General features: G+C 62.7%; 1 protein-coding gene across 2 annotated transcripts; it reads left to right on the top strand.

Moving 5' to 3' along the window:
* The first annotated feature begins 289 nt into the window (after positions 1-289).
* Positions 290-20049, top strand: LOC123592430. Of its 2 annotated transcripts, none has more exons than XM_045467413.1 (2): positions 290-840; positions 19503-20049. In XM_045467413.1, exons 1-2 carry the CDS (start codon positions 703-705, stop codon positions 20010-20012), a joined length of 648 nt encoding a protein of 215 aa, XP_045323369.1. In that variant the 5' UTR covers positions 290-702; the 3' UTR covers positions 20013-20049. The 2 variants fall into 2 exon arrangements, with proteins under 2 accessions (XP_045323369.1, XP_045323370.1); XM_045467414.1 differs by lacking the exon at positions 290-840 and adding an exon at positions 18897-19077.
* Positions 20050-21851: the final 1802 nt, after the last annotated feature.

The raw sequence follows: 21851 nt of genomic DNA, 5'->3' as shown, positions 1-21851 counted from the left end.
CCAGGTCAAGGGTGACTGGGATGGACAGGGTGAGTTGTGTAGAGCTACAGGACACAGGGACACACTCTAGTCTCTGTTCCCGAGCCCGGCCGGTAGCTGGGGTCCAGGTGCCCTAGGGGTCGGCACACACCTGGGTCTGGGCTGAGCAGGAGGCCATGACCTCAAGGAGACTCCACTCGGCCCTCTCTTGTGTTCCGTGCCAGGCCCACCCCTTCCTCATCCTTCCATGGGCACGTGTGCCCACGAGCCTCATGGGATAGCAGGCACGGGACGTGTCTACAGGTGGCTCCCTGATGGCGCCCCTACAAGTAGATGCCCCAAGGACCCCACTGTGCAGACCGGTGACCGGGGGCCCCGGGAGGCACAATGCAGGGTCCCAGCACTGTTCAGGGGGAAAACCCAGGTCTGAACCCAGCTCTGTGGCCCCAAAGCCGCGGCACCGGCTGCACCAGGCCTCGCGGGGACGGGTCTGGGCTGTGTTGGTGTCACTGTAGGGACAGGGCATGGGGTGGAGGGGAGCCCTTTGCAGCCTGGGAGGGGCTCTTGTAGGAGCAGGAAGCCGGGTAAGGGGACCCCAGGAAGTGACCTCACCTCCCTGGTCACAGAGCCCAACAGAACTCTGAACCCAGGTCACCAGGCACCCACGTTCTGGAGACAGCGCCCGACTGGGCTCATTCGTTGGGACACCTTCGCCTGACGAACATGTTCTCCTGTTGTGTGCCCGTGTCCCGCGGCTGCAGGCTCAGGGGAGCCCGCGGCGGCGACGCTTCCCGACCCTGCAGACAGTGGGTCAGGTCGTGCACAGGACGCCTCAGGTCTCTAGCTCGCAGGGACCCAAAGGTAACACAGGGAGACCTAGAGACATCCAGTCCAGCCCGACACCGCTCTGATCTGACCTGTGCGGCCCCACGTCCCCTCCCGTGCGTGTGTATGTGTGTGTGTTCGTGGAAGAGGTGTCGTGTGTGGAGGGCCCACCTGAGCAGGTGCAGGCTGATGAAGGCGTCAGATGCCTGGTGGGTGGGTCAGGCTCACACCCCCGTCATGGCTGGAGGGCAGGGACAGGTTGTGCTGGGGTGGCCCTCTCATCCCCAAGGTTCACCCCGAGCCCTGCTGGTGGATGTCACTGTGTCCCAGGCGCGGGGCTGTGCACACTCAGGTCTGTGTCCGATCTGGGAGCAGCGGGGAGAGAGGGCAGAAGGACAATGAGGATGGCTGGGCGGGGCTGTGATGTCTCCGGGCCGTCCGCGGGTCACTGTCTTTACAGAAATCAACGGATGAAATCGGGAGGCGACTGTCGGAATCCCGATTCACCTGTCCTACAGAGTTGTTCGTGTGCCCCCTCGCCCGGGAGGGCCACCCTGGACCCAGGGAGAGAGTGGCCACACGGAGGTCTCCGGAAGCAGGGCTGGGAGTTGGCCTGGGAAGGCCTCCTTCACCGCCCTGGCCCCTCCACAGGGTCCTGGTTCACCGGTCCTGGGATCAGGACCCGGAGCCCCCGGAGCCAGAGCCCGAGGGTGAGAAGGCTGGGGTGGGAGATGTGTGTTCACGGGCCCGGGTGGTGCTGGGCCACCCAGGGAGGAGCCCCCGGGGGCTGGGGTGGGGCCGGGAGCAGAGGCGGAGAGCCCCGGGCTGTGGACTGCAAGGGGGCAGAGGTCCCGGTGTGGGTTCCTGGCCGTGGCTTCTCAGGGAGGCTCTGGGGTGAGTTGTGTGTCACAAAGGCCCCTGGAGAGGCCGTCGCTGGGTGGGGTGGGGGACCTTCCCTCCTCTCACCCTGACGCCTTGGAGCCACTGCAACCATCACTCTGTTTCTTTCTCAAGTGTCCGGGACAGAAGCAGAAGCTGGTGCAGCCCCAGAGCCTGGCCCAACGGCATCGGGGGCCTCGGGGGCTCTGCAGGCAGGGGTGGTGCCTGAAGCGACTCCTGCAGGGGCCGGAGAGCCAGCAGGGGACCTGGGACCTGTGCGGGGACAGCGGGCACCTGAACAGAGTCAGCTGGGTCCTGCTTCTGATCCCAACACTGTTCCTGCCACTGCCCTTCTCCCCGCCCCTGCCCCCGCCCTTGCTCCCACACGGATGCCAGTCACAAATCAAGGGCCTGAAGGCCTACACGGGGTGTTTACTTTATTTTTGTTATATTTTATTTCAAATTTATTCTCCAATCCCTGACCCCGACCTCCCACCAGAATATCTCTTCCTCTTCTCACTTATCCTTTTTCCCTTCTACTTTTCAGCTGTTACCTTATTTGTTCATTAGTTATACTCTATATTAATCTTCAATAAAAATTTTTATTTATTTTACATTGTGCAATTCCTGAGCACTGGACACGCTCACAACGCTGTGAACCTCGCCAGAGAATTTTGCGGCAGAATATCTCGGTCCCCAAGGGTCACCGTGTACCCGGAGCCCTCACTCCCCATTCGTGCCCCCGCCAGCCCCTGGGAACCCCCAGTCTGTTTTCTCTCCGTGTTCCGTTACCTACTCTGGAGGTTTCCTTCAAGTGGAATCTTGTAAGAGATACCTTTGGGTCCGCACCGACTTTTCAGATGGGACAGATTCATTTTTGTACTTTGTGGTCGTTTGAAATAGACTTTTTCTCCTTTGATATTGAAATCACAATGGATTAAAGATTAGGGGGGAAAAAGGAGGCCCCTTCGGTGACAATGGTCTCGGGGTGGAGACCCCTGTTTGTGCCGTGACACCACAGCCAGACGTCAGAGAGGACAGGGCTGGTCCTCCCGTGGCCCAAACAGAAACGGGGAGATGCAGAAGGCCGGACGGTCACACCACAGAGGGGAGCGCATCCCTCACGACCCAGGGCCAGAACGGTTCACGGGCCTCTGGGCCAAATAATGCTCCAAATCAGTGCGTTCCCCGGGATGGAAGCCAGACCCGTCCCAGTCCAAGGGGAGGCAGCCCCCATGGGAGCAGGCGTCAGAGATGCGGGACGTCCGGGGTGGGACTCGGGCAAGTGAGACCCGAGGGATGCAGCGCTGGTCGCCTTCAGATGGGCAGGTTTCTGGTCTGGGGACCGGCAGCCCAGGTGACAACGTGAGGAAGCAGAGGCCCCAGCCGATCCCCAGCGAGAAGTCCTCATCCTGCAGGGGACGGGCTGGCCCAGTACTGGGAGAGCCCACAGAGCCCGGAGTCGGCCTATCCCCAGCCCGATGTGGGGCCCCACGCAGGTTGGTCAGCTCTGCTCCCCTGAGTTTGGGGGGGGGGCCATCGGCAGGTGGTGGGGTTTCCCAGGAAGAGGGACCCCAAGCCCCAGGACGGCAAGATGCAGGCCTGCGGGTAGGACAATCCAAAGTCAAGGAGATGGGCTTCCTGACCCAGCTCGTCTTACTAGTGACTCAGGCTGTGCTATTAGCCTCGGTGTCCCCATCTGTGACATGGGGACGTAACGGGCCTTGTAGATGGGTTGTCGCATTCCCTGAGACATGAGGTGGAATCGTGGCCTGGTGCCTGGAGGACATAAAGGGCCACCTGGAAGGCTTTCCCAGAGTCCCCCGGGGCACAGGATTCCGGTAGCCCCTCTTTGGCCCCTGCCTGCTGTCCCCCTTCTGGGAACACTCAGCGTTGTTTGCAGAGGAGGTGGAGACGATCCAGGAGGTCAACAGGTCCCACGTGGAGGAAGGTCAGCGCTGGAGGGACAGAAGGATGTGTCCCGTGCCCCCTGCCAGGGCCCGAGTTGTGACGCCCTCTGACCGGACCTCTGACCTGACCTGGTGTGGACCCCGCTTCTGTGGTTTCCCTCCCTCCCTCCTTCCCTTCCTCCTTCCCTAATTCAGCTGGGGAACTCAAGTCCCTGCTGTGTGCTGAGCATTGTGACCTCTCCAGTGAGCACGACCCTCCGGGGTCCCCCATGTGGCATCTTCCTTTGCAGGGTCTGAATGTTCCTGGCCGTGTCCCCTCCCCTCTGGCGAGTCCGGGAGGGAGACCGCTGCACATGTCCCTGCAAGGAAGCACGAGTCCAGAAAGTCCAGACCACCTGCCCCAGGTCCCAGCCTGTGGAGCCTGAACGGCAAGGCGGCCCCAACCCCCACAGTGGATGAGGGAGGCTGGACCTTCGTCCCTCCCCGCCTTCTCCAAAGTGCAAGGCCTTCTCTCCAGCCCAGGGTGAGCCCGCTGGGCACACAGGGCCCTCCCAACATGCCCTCGTTCACATGTGGGTCTGGGCCCCTTGCCACCCCCTCAGCTCCTCTGCCGGATGCAGGGGGAGCCCTCTCCTCTCCCTGGGTCTGCTCCTGGGGTCCCGGCCCGCTGGTCTCAGAAGAGCTTGCAGATTTGCTCCCCATGACCGCGTGGGTTCAGGGACTGGATGGGGGCTGTGGGTCCAGCCCTGGACTTAGCGAGTGCGGGACGATGGGCTTTGGTAAAAGAATGACCCGCAGGTTCAGCTGGACTCCTGTAGACTGAGCCACCAGACTGCATACCCACTGGTCCCCCCTGAGGGCACAGGACAACAAGGAACAGAGGAGCAGAGACCCGGAGGGACAGGCTTGGCCCAGCGCTCACCTGCCCTTACGGTTTTAAACCTCACCTATATGGGGGTGGGCATATGTTGTCCCGACGGCACCTAAGGCAGAAGCCCTGTGTGGCAAACACAGGACAGAGCTGCTCAGGGCGACACCGGGATGAGGCGTGGGCTCCCCGAACGTCCACGGCCCCCTAGAGGCCCGACCCCCAAGCCCAGAAGCACAGCTTGACGAGCCCATGAGGAACCCATCGCTCCTTTTTATAGCAGGGAACACTGAGGTTTTGTCCAAGGTCACCCAGAACGTCGAGGGCAGAGCCCGTGGCAGGTGGCCTGAGACCTGGCATCTGTCCACAGAGACACGTCTCCTGTTGTCGCCCGGTCCCGCTACCGAGGCCCCGCGGGGCGTGACATGGATGTCTGGGTCTACCCTGAGCTTTCCAGAGCCGTCTGCTGGGCTCCCGGGAAAACGCTGGCCCTTGCTCCAGACAGAAGGTTCTGCCCTCCGGTAAGAAAAGGGAGGTGCATGCACTCACTGGGCTAGAGGCCCTGCCTCCACCTGCCCTTGGAGATTAAGGTCCAGGGAGCCCTGTCTTCCTGCTCCTTCCAGGGTTCTAAGACATGCTCGACCACAGAGCCCCTCCCTTCTAGGAGCCATTCCCGGGCCTCCTCCGGGATCTCAGGCGGAGGTCACAGCAAGGGATCAAGCGGGAGGATCTGGGTGGTAGGGAGGTTGAGGACGGAGTTTGGAGGCCAGGGCTCCCAGTCCAGCTTGGCCGCTAACCAGAGAAGGATCCCCAGCCATTCCCCCGGGGGTGCCGCCCCATCCCCTTGGTGATGTCAACCCCTCTCCTGGAGTTACCAGTGGGGAGACCGACCACCAGGAAGTTCTTCCTCATCTGCCCGGAAGAGTCGAGACCAAGTTCACGGACAAACTTGGGGCGTGTTTCCCTACACGCCCAGTTGACAGATGGGAAATCTAAGGACAGGCCAAGGGAACGGAGCTTGCTTCTCCGGGGTAGCTCGGGCATAGCCCCTCCACCGCGGGCCTCACTTGGCTTGGTCCTAAGCTGCTGGACGAGCCCGCTGATCCCAGCGAGACCCCATGGCTGTCACCAGAAGTCCTCAGTGAACCCCTCCCTGCTCCAGTCAGCTCCATGCGAGCAGGAACTAGGTTGGCTCATTGCTCTCAGTCCAAGTCCCCAGAACCTTCCCGCAACGTAGTGGACGTTTACCTTCTCTCGAATAAGCAGATGAATTGATATGCGTAAGGTGCTGTCATTGACAGAAACCGCTTCTGTCCTTGTTCCTTTGTGGATGCGTCCATGCCTGCCCTCAGCACCCTGTCTGCTCCCCGCTGTGTGCACGCACCTGGCTCCCAAAAGCGAGCCCCGGACCCCACCCAGGAGGTGGCACGGCCTCTCAGCCACAGCCAGCAAGGGGGAGCGCCGTCCCCATGGCCCTCCTCACCCTAAGAAGACACGTAAGCCATATTCACCAAGGTTTTTAACCTCGGTACACACACACACACACACACACACACACACACAGAGCGAAGGGTGGGGGCCCTGGGGGACCCGCACACGTATGTCTCCTGCACCTCCTGCCGCCCCTGTGCTTTTGTGGGTTTGCCCTGGTTCTCTCGGATCCTCCTCCCGGCTCCCTTGAAGGCGTCAGGTCTCCGCCCGAGTCCCTGGGTCACCCACCCACCTCTCCTCTTAGGAAGACGTGCAAATGCACACCCTGCCTTTCCTCCCATCTTCCTCTCGCCTCCCAGACTTCGGTCGTCAGATTTGGGAGTCGAGAACACCCCTTGTGTCTTCCCTCACCTGTCCTTCCACCCAGCTCTTCCCAGGCCGGCCCCGAGGCGGTCCTCGGGCTGGATTCGTCTCCTGGGAGGTGGGGGCCTGGGACAGAGGGCAGACGGTGCCGGTGGGGGCAGGAGAGGGCCGTGGTCCACAGGCCGAGTGCCGGCTTGTCTGCCAGGGCCCCGGGCTGGGTGAGCCCAGCCGGTTCTCCTCTTTCTTCCCGGGAGGCATCCTTGTCCTGAATGGGCACCAGGGAACCTGAGTGAAGAGACCACTTTGCTTTGAACCGAGGGGCGGAGTGGCAAGGGCCGCAGAGGACGTTGGCCTTGGATGGGGAAAGCGAGGCCGGCCACGCACCGCTGTCCCGTTCAGGTCCCTCTGCCACCTGAGTGCACCTGCAGCCTGAGGGGCTGGTTCCCGGCAGGCTGGCTGCGTCCCCCTGGAGCCCCCGGTCCCTCCTCTCTGCCTGAGGACTCTCTCCCGGAGACGGGAGCCCGTCACACCTGTCTCTGGGGACCTCTGCTTCCTCACCTTGTCACCTGGGCAGCCGGTCCCCAGACCAGAAACCTGCCTGTCTGAAGGCGACCACCGCTGCCTCCGTCGGGTTTCACTTGCCCGACTCCCTCCCTGGGATGCCCCACATCTCTGACACCTGCTCCCATGGGGGGGTCGCCACATCTTGGAGTGGGACGGGTCTGGCCTCTATCCCGGGGAACGCACTGCCTTTGGTGCATTATTGGCCCAGAGGCCTATGAACCGTTCTGGCCCTGGGTCGTGAGGGATGCTCTCCCCTCTGTGGTGTGACCGTCTGGCCTTCTGCATCTCCCGGTTTCTGTTTGGGCCACGGGAGGACCGGCCGTGTCCCTGCTGGCGTCAGGCTGTGGTGTCACAGCACAAACAAGGGTCTCTATCTCCGACACGTGTCCTCTTTTACTGACACAGCTTCTTGTATCCTCGTGACATCCCTCCCCTCCCCTTCCCTCCCCGGGGGAAGGCCCGTGTGACCAGTTCTGAGGGAGAGATTATAACGATGGGTGTCGCTTCCAAGCTGGTTCATGAAAGCCTGTGGTGTCTCCGGGTTCCTTTTCTCCCGGGTCCATCCTCTGTCTCTGTGTCAGTGTGTGTGTCTGTGTGTGTGTCTCTCTCTGACGAAGCAAGAGCAGATAATATGAGCTGCCCCAGGAGGCCCAGTGCCAAGAGCCCGCAGAGGGTCCGGGCTGAGACACAGAAGGCCTGAGACCCCCCAGTGCCAGCCGAATCCTGCCAAGAGCACGTGCCCGGTCGCGGTCTCGGAGGCGGACCCTGCCCCAGTCGAGCCTCAGCTGAGGCTGCAGCCCTGGCCTCCTGGGTGACCGTGGGGCTGAGGCTCCCAGCCGAGCCGAGCCGGGAGACTGGCACCGAAAGTGTGAGGTTGTCCAAGTAAGGTGAATGTGTCCCCCAGCACAGACAACAGTCCATCCTCCAGGCTGGGGGCCGGGCCCGCCCTCCTCCCTCCCGAGCTCTCTCCGGCCACACTGGCTCCTCCTCAGCTCCTCTCCGGACAAACCCTCGGTGCCTCCGAGTCTCTGCAGCTTTGCTCGTCCCCGCAGCACACTGCTTGCAGACGTGTGCGGGACTGGCTCCTCTTGTCCTTCTGGGTCCCAGCATCAGGGCCACCCTGGAGGCCTGTGAGACCCACTCAGGGGCCCCTGCCACCCTCCTTCACCCTGCTTCATTTCCCGATAGTGTTTTGTCTTTCCTTTCACACGGATTCGCTCTTGTGCTTTGACCCACCTCCCCCTCTGGGCTGTGAGCTCCTGGAGGGCTGGGACCTTGCGGGACCTTTGATTCCGGCCCCCGGGCCCAACACATCTCCTGCTCAGGGTGAGAGGCACAGGAGCTGAATGCGTCCAGAGAGGATCTCAGAGTCCCTACCTGCCTCTGAGCAGCTCACGCTGTGGACATGCAGACTAATAGTAAGAGGTACATGTTGGGTTGGGGGCAGGGGACGCCCAGCTTGACCCCTGAGCGTCCCTTCCCTCTCCAGAGGCTTCACTGAGCACAGTGGACACAGCCTGCCCCCTGGTGGTCAGCACCGGCATGACAGCCCCAGGCAGGGAAACCAGAAAACAAAACACACATCTTTGTTTGGGTGTAGTCAAGGCAGCAGCCCTCCCTGGCCCTAGGGGGGCACAGGGGCAGGACCTGCGGGCTCCAGGGGTGATGTGAGGACTTCAGCAGCCTCCCTTGTCCCCCGTTCCACCTCTCCCGTCCCGGTGCCCCGTTCACTCCTAAGGCTTCCTCACCCCAGCCGGGGCACTACCTCTGGAAACCCTTCCTAATGAGGCCCCGGGGCTCCGACAAGGAGGGTCTTGACCTCGGTCCCCACCCCAGGGTCCATGCTCGGCCACGTGCTGCCCACCCAGGTCCTCGGCCCTCCAAGCCCCCAGGCTGTTCTCCGCTCAGAAGGACCTTGAGGGAGGAGAAAGCATTTTCCCAGGACCAGGAGCATCTTGGGGCAGGGGTGGAGGTCCAGGGCCAGCAGACAAGCCTGTGGGACCCTTGGGACACCACGTCTATGCAGCCCAATTTACACGGGAGTAAGCTGAGGCCTGTCCCGTAGCCCCCTCCCAGTAGGGGGGTGTCTCCTTCTAGCTCCAGGCTGGGGGCAGACACAAGACCCCGGACCCCGATTTCTCCGGGTGCCCCGGGGAAGTGCCCAGCCCAGGCAGCCCCCTGGGTACCCTGGAGACCCCGCTGGCCATCAGGCTGGCACGACTCCCTACCCCATGTATGAGCCCTGGTCATGCCGCCAGCCCACTGGGCGCCCCTGCCCTGTGGCAGAGGTGCCTCCAGTCCCCTTCTTCTTGCCCCGGTGTCACCTCCCCCCTCCAGGGTGTATTCCCTTTGAGCCACTGCCGGGTGGTCATTGTGCCTGTGTGTCTGTGTGTGTGTCTCTGTGTGTGTGTGTGTGTGTGTGTGTGTGTGTGTCTGTGTGTGTCTGTGTGTGTGTGCGTGTGCTTGCCTGTAAGGTCTGGGGACATGCAGATATAACAGCCCCACCTCGTATGGGGTTGATAGGGATCCGAGGGGATCTCAGGGGTCTCATTCCCAGGGCGAACCCCAGGGGAGGACTGAGTTTGGCCTAGGACGGAGACCCCCCCTGCTTGGACTCTGCCCACCTCACGTATCCCGGGCCGGTCCCTGGCCTCAGTCTCCCACCTGGCCCTGAGTTTGGGCGTGGAGTGACGTCAGCGTGGACAGGGCCCAGGCTCTCCTCCTGGGTGGATGGAGAGCAGATGTGCCAGGCACACAGGCCTCCCTAGCAAAGGGCAGCTGGGTCTCGTGTCCTCGGCCCGGCACGGCTGTGTGCCCTCCCCGGGGGGCTCCGTGCCGCTGATCCCATGTGTGCCCTGCCTCCAGACCGCTGCCCTGTAACCCCAAATCCTGTGATCCCTCGGATCAGCCTCACCCCAGCCAGTGGGCTGCAGACTTGAGGGCCGGGTGGGTTGGAAACGCGGGTACACGAGGGTCGCCGAATGTACCTATACCGTCCCAGCTGTCACAGACCCCAGGCTCCCCCCCAGGGTCCAGCTGGGTGCACGGCCAGGGCAGGGGGCCTGGAGGAGACGGTGGACACCAAGTACGGACAAGGAGGGGATCGGCCTGTCCCCTCCCGCCTCCCCCTCCTTCTCTCCACCTCCTCCCACGGTCTTCCTGCCAGAACCCCGGACACAAGGGGCAGCCTGTCCCTGGCTGCAGCCCTGGCCGGGTCAGAGGGGTGAGAGGGAGCCCAGGAAGGAGGTGGCACATCGTGGGGATGTCTGAGTGTTGGGGGCGGTTAGAGTTGCTAGGGACCCCCCGGGGTGCTCACTGACTTCACCCCTTCTTATACATGAACTGCGGCCCCGGGATCAAGGGCATTCAGCTCTGAGTGACCAAGTCCAGCCGTGAACGGGAACGAGGGACTCAGTCTTCACCCTCATGGAGTCTTGCCCTGACCATCACAGGTCTTGTCCTGGGTTGGGGCTCCCCCAGCCAGGTGACCCCCGTGCCTCCTGCTCACCTTCCTGAGACGGGAGTCACAGACCCGATTTTCAACGAAGAAAATGAGGCTCTGACACCCACCACGTGAGCTTGTGGGTCACAGGGCTGGGACACGGACCTATTGTGGGTTTGCCCCCCAGACAATCCGACCCAAAGCCTGAGCTCGCACGGGAGCCTGAGGAGGCTCCAACCCTGGAGATGAGGACGTCCTGGGTGGGGGCCATGGGAGGGGCGGTGGCGGCAGGGGCCTCTGAGGGGCCGGGGCTCCGTGGGCTCCTGGGGGAGGAAGGCCCTAGGGAGGCCGGAGTGGGGTGAGCGGTGCCCACGGGGTCGGGCGTCTGGACCAGCTCACGCAGGGCGCCGGATGTCGGGCCAGGAGTCGGGGGTCACTGCAGGTTGGGGAGGGTGGGGATGCTCTGCCTCTGTGGCCCCCAGCTGCTGACTGTGGGGGAGACGCCGTCCCACCGCTTAGGCTGTGAGCTCGAGGGCGGGGTGGTGTCTGGGCTTCACCATCGTGTGCGGGTGCCTGCACACAGCAGCAGACAGACACGGGTGCTGACGCGTGCGGGGATGAATGAACGGACACGAGGCTGCGGCTCCCATCTGTCGCTGTAAACAGCGGGGCCCGCGTCATGCGGTTCTGGGACGGTCCCAGTGAGTCAGCGAGATGTGAAGTGTTATTCCTCACCCGGCACAGTTTGAGGGCTGAGAATCCAGCAGGGAACGGGACGGGGTGTGTGCGCACGGAGCTGACCGGAGCGGGTGCCGCTCGAGCCGGGCATAGACGCCAGAAATAGGTCGCCTGCGGGTGTTCTCGTCGGCCCTCCCTCTCCGGCTAGGGACGTGGTGGCCGCCGGCCTGCGGCAGAGGGAGTAGCGGGAGGGAGCGGAGTCCACACGGCCCCCAGGCGAGGGGCAGGGGCAGCACAGAGCTGATGCGGAGGGGCAGGGAGAAGCGCCCGGGGCCTGCAGCCTGCCCGTCTGGACACGCGTGTGGGCTAAGCTGGTGACCTCTAGCCGGTCAGTCCCCGGAGCCACGACACCGGGGCGTCCGAGGGCGATGCTGCGGAAAGCCAAGCACCCTTTTCCCAGTTTGATGCCGACTCAAACGCCCAGGACCCACCTGGGAGCCAGGGGAGGTGGAGGTCAGCGGTGGGATTATGGGGTGTCTCCGGGCCCATCGCTGTTCTTTTTCTCATTTCTAACATCCTGTAGGAAATATGCCAGTAACTGGAACAAGGTATCACACACGATGTCTGCATAACACCCTGTTCTAGATTTTCTGAAACAAGGTCCTCTACAATTAGGGTCATGGCAGACGCTGGACCCCGGCCACACCCCGGCGGGAGACACCGTGGCTGGCGTGCAGGGTGTGGGGCGGCAGGGCCGCCTGGCAGGGGCGGGGATGTTGGGGGACGCACATCTCCCCCGGAAACCTGCTGTGTTTCTTGGGTCTCAGCTCTCCCCGCAGTGTCTACATTTTGTATTCCGCCTGAAACCGGCCCAACCTTTCGTTCCAGAATTTCACGTGGCCAGTAACAGCCGGGACAGAGGAGTGAGCACACAGCTGCCCTGGGCCAGTGCCCGCCTTTCCTGGCTTGTTTCCCAACTGTCCCTGAGGGCCCGAGGTGGAACCACATCGCTCACCCAGCCTGGGGGCAGTGTGGGCTCTCAGCAGGGCTGGAGGGTAGCAGGAGGCAGGGGGTGGGGACACTGGGGCAGGACTGGGGCCCTCCAACCAGGGCTGGGGAGGAGACGCAACCTGGGGCAGGGGAAGGGAGGCTCGGGCTCAGGTCGCGGGCCTCTGTCCTCACTTAGCCGCGTCCCGGGACCCCGCCGGGAGGGCACGCACCCCGCCCCAGAGACTCCGCTCCTCCTGGTCCCACGTGGTGCATGTCCGTGGGGGTGTTGGAAGGGTTCCTCCAGCCGCTGTGGGGCCTCAGCCCACACTGTTTGGGCCACGGGAGGACCAGCCGTGTCCTCTCTGACGTCTGGCTGTGGTGTCACGGCACAAACAGGGGTGTCCACCCCGAGACCATTGTCACCGAAGGGGCCTCCTTTTTCCCCCCTAATCTTTAATCCATTGTGATTTCAATATCAAAGGAGAAAAAGTCTATTTCAAACGACCACAAAGTACAAAAATGAATCTGTCCCATCTGAAAAGTCGGTGCGGACCCAAAGGTATCTCTTACAAGATTCCACTTGAAGGAAACCTCCAGAGTAGGTAACGGAACACGGAGAGAAAACAGACTGGGGATTCCCAGGGGCTGGCGGGGGCACGAATGGGGAGTGAGGGCTCCGGGGACACGGTGACCCTTGGGGACCGAGATATTCTGCCGCAAAATTCTCTGGCGAGGTTCACAGCGTTGTGAGCGTGCCCAGTGCTCAGGAATTGCACAATGTAAAATATATAAAAATTTTTATTGAAGATTAATATAGAGTATAACTAATGAACAAATAAGGTAACAGCTGAAAAGTAGAAGGGAAAAAGGATAAGTGAGAAGAGGAAGAGATATTCTGGTGGGAGGTCGGGGTCAGGGATTGGAGAATAAATTTGAAATAAAATATAACAAAAATAAAGTAAACACCCCGTGTAGGCCTTCAGGCCCTTGATTTGTGACTGGCATCCGTGTGGGAGCAAGGGCGGGGGCAGGGGCGGGGAGAAGGGCAGTGGCAGGAACAGTGTTGGGATCAGAAGCAGGACCCAGCTGACTCTGTTCAGGTGCCCGCTGTCCCCGCACAGGTCCCAGGTCCCCTGCTGGCTCTCCGGCCCCTGCAGGAGTCGCTTCAGGCACCACCCCTGCCTGCAGAGCCCCCGAGGCCCCCGATGCCGTTGGGCCAGGCTCTGGGGCTGCACCAGCTTCTGCTTCTGTCCCGGACACTTGAGAAAGAAACAGAGTGATGGTTGCAGTGGCTCCAAGGCGTCAGGGTGAGAGGAGGGAAGGTCCCCCACCCCACCCAGCGACGGCCTCTCCAGGGGCCTTTGTGACACACAACTCACCCCAGAGCCTCCCTGAGAAGCCACGGCCAGGAACCCACACCGGGACCTCTGCCCCCTTGCAGTCCACAGCCCGGGGCTCTCCGCCTCTGCTCCCGGCCCCACCCCAGCCCCCGGGGGCTCCTCCCTGGGTGGCCCAGCACCACCCGGGCCCGTGAACACACATCTCCCACCCCAGCCTTCTCACCCTCGGGCTCTGGCTCCGGGGGCTCCGGGTCCTGATCCCAGGACCGGTGAACCAGGACCCTGTGGAGGGGCCAGGGCGGTGAAGGAGGCCTTCCCAGGCCAACTCCCAGCCCTGCTTCCGGAGACCTCCGTGTGGCCACTCTCTCCCTGGGTCCAGGGTGGCCCTCCCGGGCGAGGGGGCACACGAACAACTCTGTAGGACAGGTGAATCGGGATTCCGACAGTCGCCTCCCGATTTCATCCGTTGATTTCTGTAAAGACAGTGACCCGCGGACGGCCCGGAGACATCACAGCCCCGCCCAGCCATCCTCATTGTCCTTCTGCCCTCTCTCCCCGCTGCTCCCAGATCGGACACAGACCTGAGTGTGCACAGCCCCCCGCCTGGGACACAGTGACATCCACCAGCAGGGCTCGGGGTGAACCTTGGGGATGAGAGGGCCACCCCAGCACAACCTGTCCCTGCCCTCCAGCCATGACGGGGGTGTGAGCCTGACCCACCCACCAGGCATCTGACGCCTTCATCAGCCTGCACCTGCTCAGGTGGGCCCTCCACACACGACACCTCTTCCACGCACACACACACATACACACGCACGGGAGGGGACGTGGGGCCGCACAGGTCAGATCAGAGCGGTGTCGGGCTGGACTGGATGTCTCTAGGTCTCCCTGTGTTACCTTTGGGTCCCTGCGAGCTAGAGACCTGAGGCGTCCTGTGCACGACCTGACCCACTGTCTGCAGGGTCGGGAAGCGTCGCCGCCGCGGGCTCCCCTGAGCCTGCAGCCGCGGGACACGGGCACACAACAGGAGAACATGTTCGTCAGGCGAAGGTGTCCCAACGAATGAGCCCAGTCGGGCGCTGTCTCCAGAACGTGGGTGCCTGGTGACCTGGGTTCAGAGTTCTGTTGGGCTCTGTGACCAGGGAGGTGAGGTCACTTCCTGGGGTCCCCTTACCCGGCTTCCTGCTCCTACAAGAGCCCCTCCCAGGCTGCAAAGGGCTCCCCTCCACCCCATGCCCTGTCCCTACAGTGACACCAACACAGCCCAGACCCGTCCCCGCGAGGCCTGGTGCAGCCAGTGCCGCGGCTTTGGGGCCACAGAGCTGGGTTCAGACCTGGGTTTTCCCCCTGAACAGTGCTGGGACCCTGCATTGTGCCTCCCGGGGCCCCCGGTCACCGGTCTGCACAGTGGGGTCCTTGGGGCATCTACTTGTAGGGGCGCCATCAGGGAGCCACCTGTAGACACGTCCCGTGCCTGCTATCCCATGAGGCTCGTGGGCACACGTGCCCATGGAAGGATGAGGAAGGGGTGGGCCTGGCACGGAACACAAGAGAGGGCCGAGTGGAGTCTCCTTGAGGTCATGGCCTCCTGCTCAGCCCAGACCCAGGTGTGTGCCGACCCCTAGGGCACCTGGACCCCAGCTGCCGGCCGGGCTCGGGAACAGAGACTAGAGTGTGTCCCTGTGTCCTGTAGCTCTACACAACTCACCCTGTCCATCCCAGTCACCCTTGACCTGGGGTGTGGACATGACCCTCCCATCAGCCTGCTCCTGCTCTGGGCTGGTTCCCCCACACGTCCCATACTTACAAGCACACACAGCCTCACACACACTCACAGACACAGGGAGGCTCGTGCGACTCACCAGTCGGATCAGGGCCGTGTCAGGCTAGAGCGGCCAGTCCTGGGCCTCCGGGTGTCACCTTTGCGTCCCTCCGGGCACGTGACCAGAGGCTTCGGGGGTGAGACCGGACCCACCGTCTGCAAGTGGGAAAAGGCTCTCCCTGTGGGCTTTCCTGAGACCACAGCCTCCAGATATCAGGACACAGCGGGAGAACACGTTACGCATTCGAAGGTCTCCAACCACGGGAGCTGAGTGGGGTGCTTCTCTAGATTGAGGGTGCCTGTGATACACACGGGGGCATCTTGGGGATCCCCTGGCCATCGGCCTGGCGTGGCTCCCCTCATGGGCATGTTCCCTGGAGACAATGTCCCCGCCCCACACCACGTTTCTCCCCCACCGCCTGTCACCTCCAGGGTCCACTCATCCTTTGACCCCCACGCGGGTGGTTAGTTACTGGGGGGCGGGGGACTGTGTTTCCATGCAATTGTGTGGACCTGTGCCCACTCGGGGATGCCCAGAGGAAAGGACCCCACACGGGATGGGTTCCGTGGTCCTCCAGGATCTTAGAGGCTCTCATTCCCTCGAAAACCCCCTGGGAAAGTGAAGCCCTGGCCTAGGAGCCCGAAACCTCCCCCAGCCCCTCTAGGCTCTGCTCACCTGGCGGGTCCTCGGCCAGTCCCTGCCTCTCCTGGCCTCAGTTTCCCGACTGTTCCATGAGCGCTTGGAGGAGGAGCTTTGCGAGTCCGGCCAGAGTGGCCCCTGGCTCCCACCTTTGGGCAGGATGTGGCGCGGGAGCCTTGGGGGCGGGGAGGTGCTCCCCCCAAAGGTCGAGGCAGGTGGAGCCTGCGCAGGTGCACCGGGACCATGGGACTGCGCGCACGGGACCACCTCGGGGCCAGATTGTGGTCTCTGTCCCCGAGCCTGCCCGGCAGCTGGGGTCCAGGTGCCCTAGGGGTCAGCACACACCTGGGTCTGGGCTGAGCAGGAGGCCATGACCTCAAGGAGACTCCACTCGGCCCTCTCCTGGCTCCTGCCCGGTCGCACCTGTCCTCCCGGACGGGCTCCAGGGCCCGGATCCAGGCCCCTGATGGCTGCTCGGGCTCCAGCCGGGAAAGATGTACGGCCTGTGGAGCAGCTGGACCTCTTGGGGCTGGAGGGAGGGCCGGCCACCGACGGGGCCTCGGCTGGGGAGGATACGTGCCTCTTGGGGTGAGGAATGGGCCGATACCCGGTCCCGGGGTCACGGCTCATGTATACAAAGGGCTGAAATCACTGAGTGCCCGGGGGACGCCCAGCTACAGTAGCCCCCTAACACTTGGTCATCCTGGAGGTGGCCCCCGGCCTCCCCGGGCAGCTTGCCACCCTCTGACTGCTCACAGGGCTGCAGCCAGGCACAGGCTGGACCTCTGTCCAACGTCCTGCCAGGAAGACAAGGCGGAAGGAGGAAAGGAGAAGGGCAAGGGGAGGACCGACTTCTCCCTGCCCTGAGTTGGCCTCCACTGCTGCCTCCAGGAGCCCTGGCCCGGCCATGCCCAGGGTCCAAGCACCTGGACCCCGGGTGGAGTCTGCGGTCCAGGCCAGCTGGGTGGGGTGGGTGTAGTCACTGGCCATCGTGTCCCCAGATGTCCAACCCACCTTGCCTCGCACCCTGAGGCCTGCCTGGCAGGGGCGGGCGTGGTTCTGAGGCTCAGGAGAGGTTTGGTTCCCAGAGCAGTTGGCAGAGGTGGGGACATGGGGGACCAGCCAGGTGGGGAGCGGTTGGATTCGTGCACATCCCCAGACCGTCTGGATCATCTACAGGTGCTGAGTGCGGGTCCCTGGCCACACCTGGCCTCCGCACGACCCACCCGGCCCTGTGGAGGGAGGCCTGTGTATCTGGGGCACCTCCCCTCCACCTACACCTGGGGGCGAGCCTGGGCGGTGGCCACACTGATGCACTTCCCCGTCTGACCCCCAGGGACAGAGGGACCCTGAGGAATGGCAAGGACTGGCCCAGGACAAGTGAGGTGTGCAGGGTCCAAGGAGCAGGGCTGGTCTCCAGTCCTAGGCCAGCCTCTACCCCCCCATGGGGCTCCGCCTGGGAATGAGAGCCCCTCAGATGCTCAGGGGTCCCTATCCACCCCGTCCCTGTGAGGCTGTGACCTCTGGGCATCTCCAGAAAGGCGCGTGCGCACACACACACACACACACACACACACACACATTCTGACTGTCCCACTGGAGATCAGAGGGGAGTCCACACTGGGAGGGGGTGGGTAATACGGGGGAAAGAAGAGAAAGGCTGGAAGCAGTGGGGCCATGGGGCAGGGACATCAGGATTCCTGGCAATAGCCCGGGACCCACAGCATAGGGAGGGCAGATGTGCCGGTTGAGGGTCAGGAGGTCCCCAAGGTGTCCAGGAGGAATGGCAAGAACTAGGGAAGACGGGGTCTGGGGTCCTGTGTCTACCACGCTGGGCCCCTGGAGCTAGGAAGTGTGGACGGGGCTAGAGCACAGAAGGACTCAGCTTCCTCCTCCTAAACTGGGCTGCGTCGACAGTGTCCCAAGGGTCCCACAGGCTCATAGATGAGTCTGTGTCCTGGGATCTTCATCCCTGGCCGTCTGTTCTCCCCTCCTGGGAAAATGCTTCCTACTCCATCAAGGTCCTTCTGAGCAGAGGGCAGCCTGGGAGCTTGGAGGACCGAGGACCTGGGTGTGCAGCACGTGGCCGAGCAGTGGACCCTGGTGTGGGGACCGAGGTCAAGACCCTCCTTGATGGAGCCTCGGGTCCTCATTAGGAAGTAGTTCCCCAGGCAGTGCCCTGGCTGGGGCGAGGAGGCCTCATGAGGGAGCTGAGCACCGGGCCTGGGGAGGGACACGGGCCACAAGGGAGGCTTCTGAGGGTTGTCACCTGGACCCTGGAGCACACAGGCCCTGCTACTGCGAGACACACAGAGACAGAGTCCGAGGCAGAGACAGAGAATGGACCCAGGAGAGAGGAAACCAGAAATTCCATGAATCGGCCCAGAAATGACACCCGGTCATCATATTCCAGCCCTTAGAACAATGGTCACACGGGCCGTCCACCCGGGAGGGGAGGGGGTGACAGAGGCACGTGGGACCAGGAATCGGGAAGGCGGGGAGCCACAGTGGGGACCGCCCAGCTCGTAGGCCCAGACCAGGCGCTGGGACCCGAGCCCAAATGCAATGGAGCCCCTGGAGTGCGTGTCCGGTGGGCACAGGGTCTGAACGAGTTCACCTCCACCTTCCCCCGGGCCCGGGACCCAGGCAGGAGGGGTGGCTGTGCCTGGACCCGGAGCAGACCTAAGCCCACGTGAGTGTGTTCCGTGCCAGGCCCACCTTTTCCTCATCCTTCCACGGCCACGTGTGCCCACGAGCCTCATGGGATAGCAGGCATGGGACGTGTCTACAGGTGGCTCCCTGATGGTGTCCCTACAAGTAGATGCCAGAAGACCCCACTGTGCAGACGGGTGACCGGGGGCCCCGGGAGGCACAATGCAGGGTCCCAGCACTGTTCAGGGGGAAAACCCAGGTCTGAACCCAGCTCTGTGGCCCAAAGCCGCGGCACCGGCTGCACCAGGCCTGGCGGGGACATGTCTGGACTGTGTTGGTGTCACTGTAGGGACAGGGCATGGGGTGGAGGGGAGCCCTTTGCGGCCTGGGAGGGGCTCTTGTAGGAGCAGGAAGCCGGGTAAGGGACCCCAGGAAGTGACCTCACCTCCCTGGTCACAGAGCCCAATTGAACTCAGAACCCAGGTCACCAGGCACCCACATTCTGAAGACAGCGCCCGACTGGGCTCATTCGTTGGGACACCTTCGCCTGACGAACATGTTCTCCTGTTGTGTGCCCGTGTCCCATGGCTGCCGGCTCGGGGGAGCCCGTGGCCGCGACGCTTCCCGACCCTGGAGACAGTGGGTCAGGTCGTGCACAGGACGCCTCAGGTCTCTAGCTCACAGGGACCCAAAGGTAACACAGGGAGACCCAGAGACAGCCAGTCCAGCCCGACACCGCTCTGATCTGACCTGTGCGGCCCCAGGTCCCCTCCCGTGTGTGTGTGTGTGTGTGTGTGTGTGGAAGGAGGGGTCGTGTGTGGAGGGCCCACCTGAGCAGGTGCAGGCTGATGAAGGGGTCAGATGCCTGGTGGGTGGGTCATGCTCACACTCAAGGTCAAGGCTGGCTAGGAGGGACAGGGTGTGCTGGGGTGGCCCTCTTGTCCCCAACGTTCATCCCGAGCCCTGTAGGTGGATGTCACTGTGCTCCGGGGGCAGGTCTGTGCACACTCAGGTCTGCGTCCGATCTGAGAGCTGCAGGGGGAGAGGGCGGAAGGACACTGAGGTGGCGGCGCGGGGCTGTGATGTGTCCGGGCCGTCCGCGGGTCACTGTCTTTACAGAAATCAACCGATGAAATCGGGAAACGATTGGCGGAATCCCGATTCACCTGCCCTACAGAGTTGCGCGTGTGCCCCGTCGCCCAGGAGGGCCACGCTGGACCCGTGGAGAGAGTGGCTGCAGTGAGGTTTTGGGAAGCAGGGCCTGGAGTTGGCCTGGGAAGGCCTCCTCCAGCGCCCCGGCCCCGCCGTAAGGTCTTCGTTCACCGGTCCTGGGACCAGTACTTGGAGTCCCCGGAGTCAGAGCCCGAGGGTGAGAAGGCTGGGGGTAGGCGATGGGGGTGCACGGGGCCCGGGTGGTGCGGGGCCACCCTGGGAGGAGCCCCCGGGGGCTGGTGTGGGGCCAGGAGCGGACTGAGAGCCCCGGGCTGCGGACTGCAGGGCGCAGAGGTCCTCGTGTGGGCTCCTGGCCGCGGCTTCTCGGGGAGGCTCCGGGGTGAGTTGTGTCTCTGCAAAGGCCCCTGGAGAGGCCGGCGCTCGGTGGGTGGGGGACCTTCCCTCCTCTCACCCTGAGGCCTTGGAGCCGCTGCAACCATCACTCTGTTTTCTTCTCAAGAGTCCGGTGCAGGAGCAGAAGCCGGGTTGGCTCCAGAGCCCAGCCCAAAGGCATCGGGGGCCTCGGCATCTCTGCAGGCAGGCGTGGTATCTGGAGCGACTCCTGCAGGGGCCCGGGAGCCAGCAGGTGACCTGGGACCTGTGCGGGGACAGCGGGCACCTGAGCAGAGTCAGCTGGGTCCTGCTTCTGCTGGTTCCACTGTTCCCGCTTTTGCTCCCAACACTGCTCCTGCCATCGCCCTTCTCCCCGCCCCTGCCGCTGCCCTTGATCCCACATGGATGTCGGCCAAAAATCAAGGGGTTGAAGACCTATACAGGGTGCTTTTTTTATCTTATTTTACTTTTTGTTTATTATATTTTATTTCAAATTTATTCTCCAATCCCTGACCCCGACCCCCCACCAAAATGTCTCTTCCTCTTCCTCCTTATCCTTTTTCTCTTCTATCTTTTAGCTGTTATGTTATTTGTTCATTAGTTATAATCTATATTAATCTTCAATAAAATGTTTTATTTATTTTACGTTGTGCAATTCCTGAGCCCTGGGTATGCTCACAATGCTGTGAACCTCGCCACAGAGTTTTGCTGCAGAATATCTCGATCCCCAAGGGTCACCGTGTCCCCAGAGCCCTCACTCCCCTTTCGTGCCCCCTCCAGCCCCTGGGAACCCCCAGTCTGCTTTCTCTCCGTGTTCCGTTACCTAGTCTGGAGGTTTCCTTCAAGTGGAATCTCTCAAGAGATACCTTTGGGTCCGCACCGACTTTTCAGATGGGACAGATTCATTTTTGTACTTTGTGGTCGTTGGAAATAGACTTTTTCTCCTTTGATTTTGAAATCACAATGGATTAAAGATTAGGGGGGAAAAGGAGGCCCCTTCGGTGTAATGGTCTCGGGGTGGAGACCCCTGTTTGTGCCGTGACACCACAGCCTGACGCCAGAGAGGACACGGCTGGTCCTCCCGTGGCCCAAACAGAAACCGGGAGATGCAGAAGGCTGGACGGTCACACCACAGAGGGGAGAGCATGCCTCATGACCCAGGGCCAGAACGGTTCACAGGCCTCTGCGCCAAATTTTGCACCAAAGCCAGTGCTTTCCCCGGGATGGAGATCAGACCTGTCCCAGTCCAAGGGGAGGCACCCCCATGGGAGCCGGCGTCAGAGATGCGGGGCGTCCCGGGGAGGGACTCGGGCAAGTGAGACCCGAGGGAGGCAGCGGTGGTCGCCTTCAGAGGGGCAGGTTTCTGGTCTGGGGACTGCCAGCCCAGGCGACAACGTGAGGAAGCAGAGGCCCCAGCCGATCCCCAGCGAGAAGTCCTCGTCCTGCAGGGGACCGGCTGGCCCAGTACTGGGAGAGCCCCCAGAGCCCGGAGTCGGCCCTTCCCCAGCCCCATGTGGGGCCCCAGGCAGGTTGGTCAGCTCTGTTGCCCTGAGTTCGGGGGGGGGGGGCCCTCGGCAGGTGGTGGGGTTTCCCAGGAAGAGGGACCCCGAGCTCCAGGATGCCAAGATGCAGGCCCGCGGGTAGGACAATCCAAAGTTAGGGAGATGGGCTTCCTGACCCAGCTTGTCTAGTGATCCAGGCTGTGCTATTAGCCTCGGTGTCCCCATCTGTGTGATGGGGACATAACGGGCCTTCTAGATGGGTGGGTGCATTCCCTGAGAGATGAGGTGGAATCGTGGCCTGGTGCCTGGAGGACACAAAGGGCCACCTGGAAGGCTGTCCCAGAGTCCCCCAGGGCACAGGATTCCAGAAGCCCGTCCTTGGCCCCTGCCTGCTCTCCCCCTTCTGAGAACACTCAGCGTT

This window comes from Leopardus geoffroyi, chromosome D4 (assembly GCF_018350155.1).
Source record: "Leopardus geoffroyi isolate Oge1 chromosome D4, O.geoffroyi_Oge1_pat1.0, whole genome shotgun sequence".
NCBI lineage: Eukaryota > Metazoa > Chordata > Mammalia > Carnivora > Felidae > Leopardus > Leopardus geoffroyi.
Note: the sequence above shows the minus strand (reverse complement) of the source record. Positions and strands in the feature narration are given on the sequence as shown.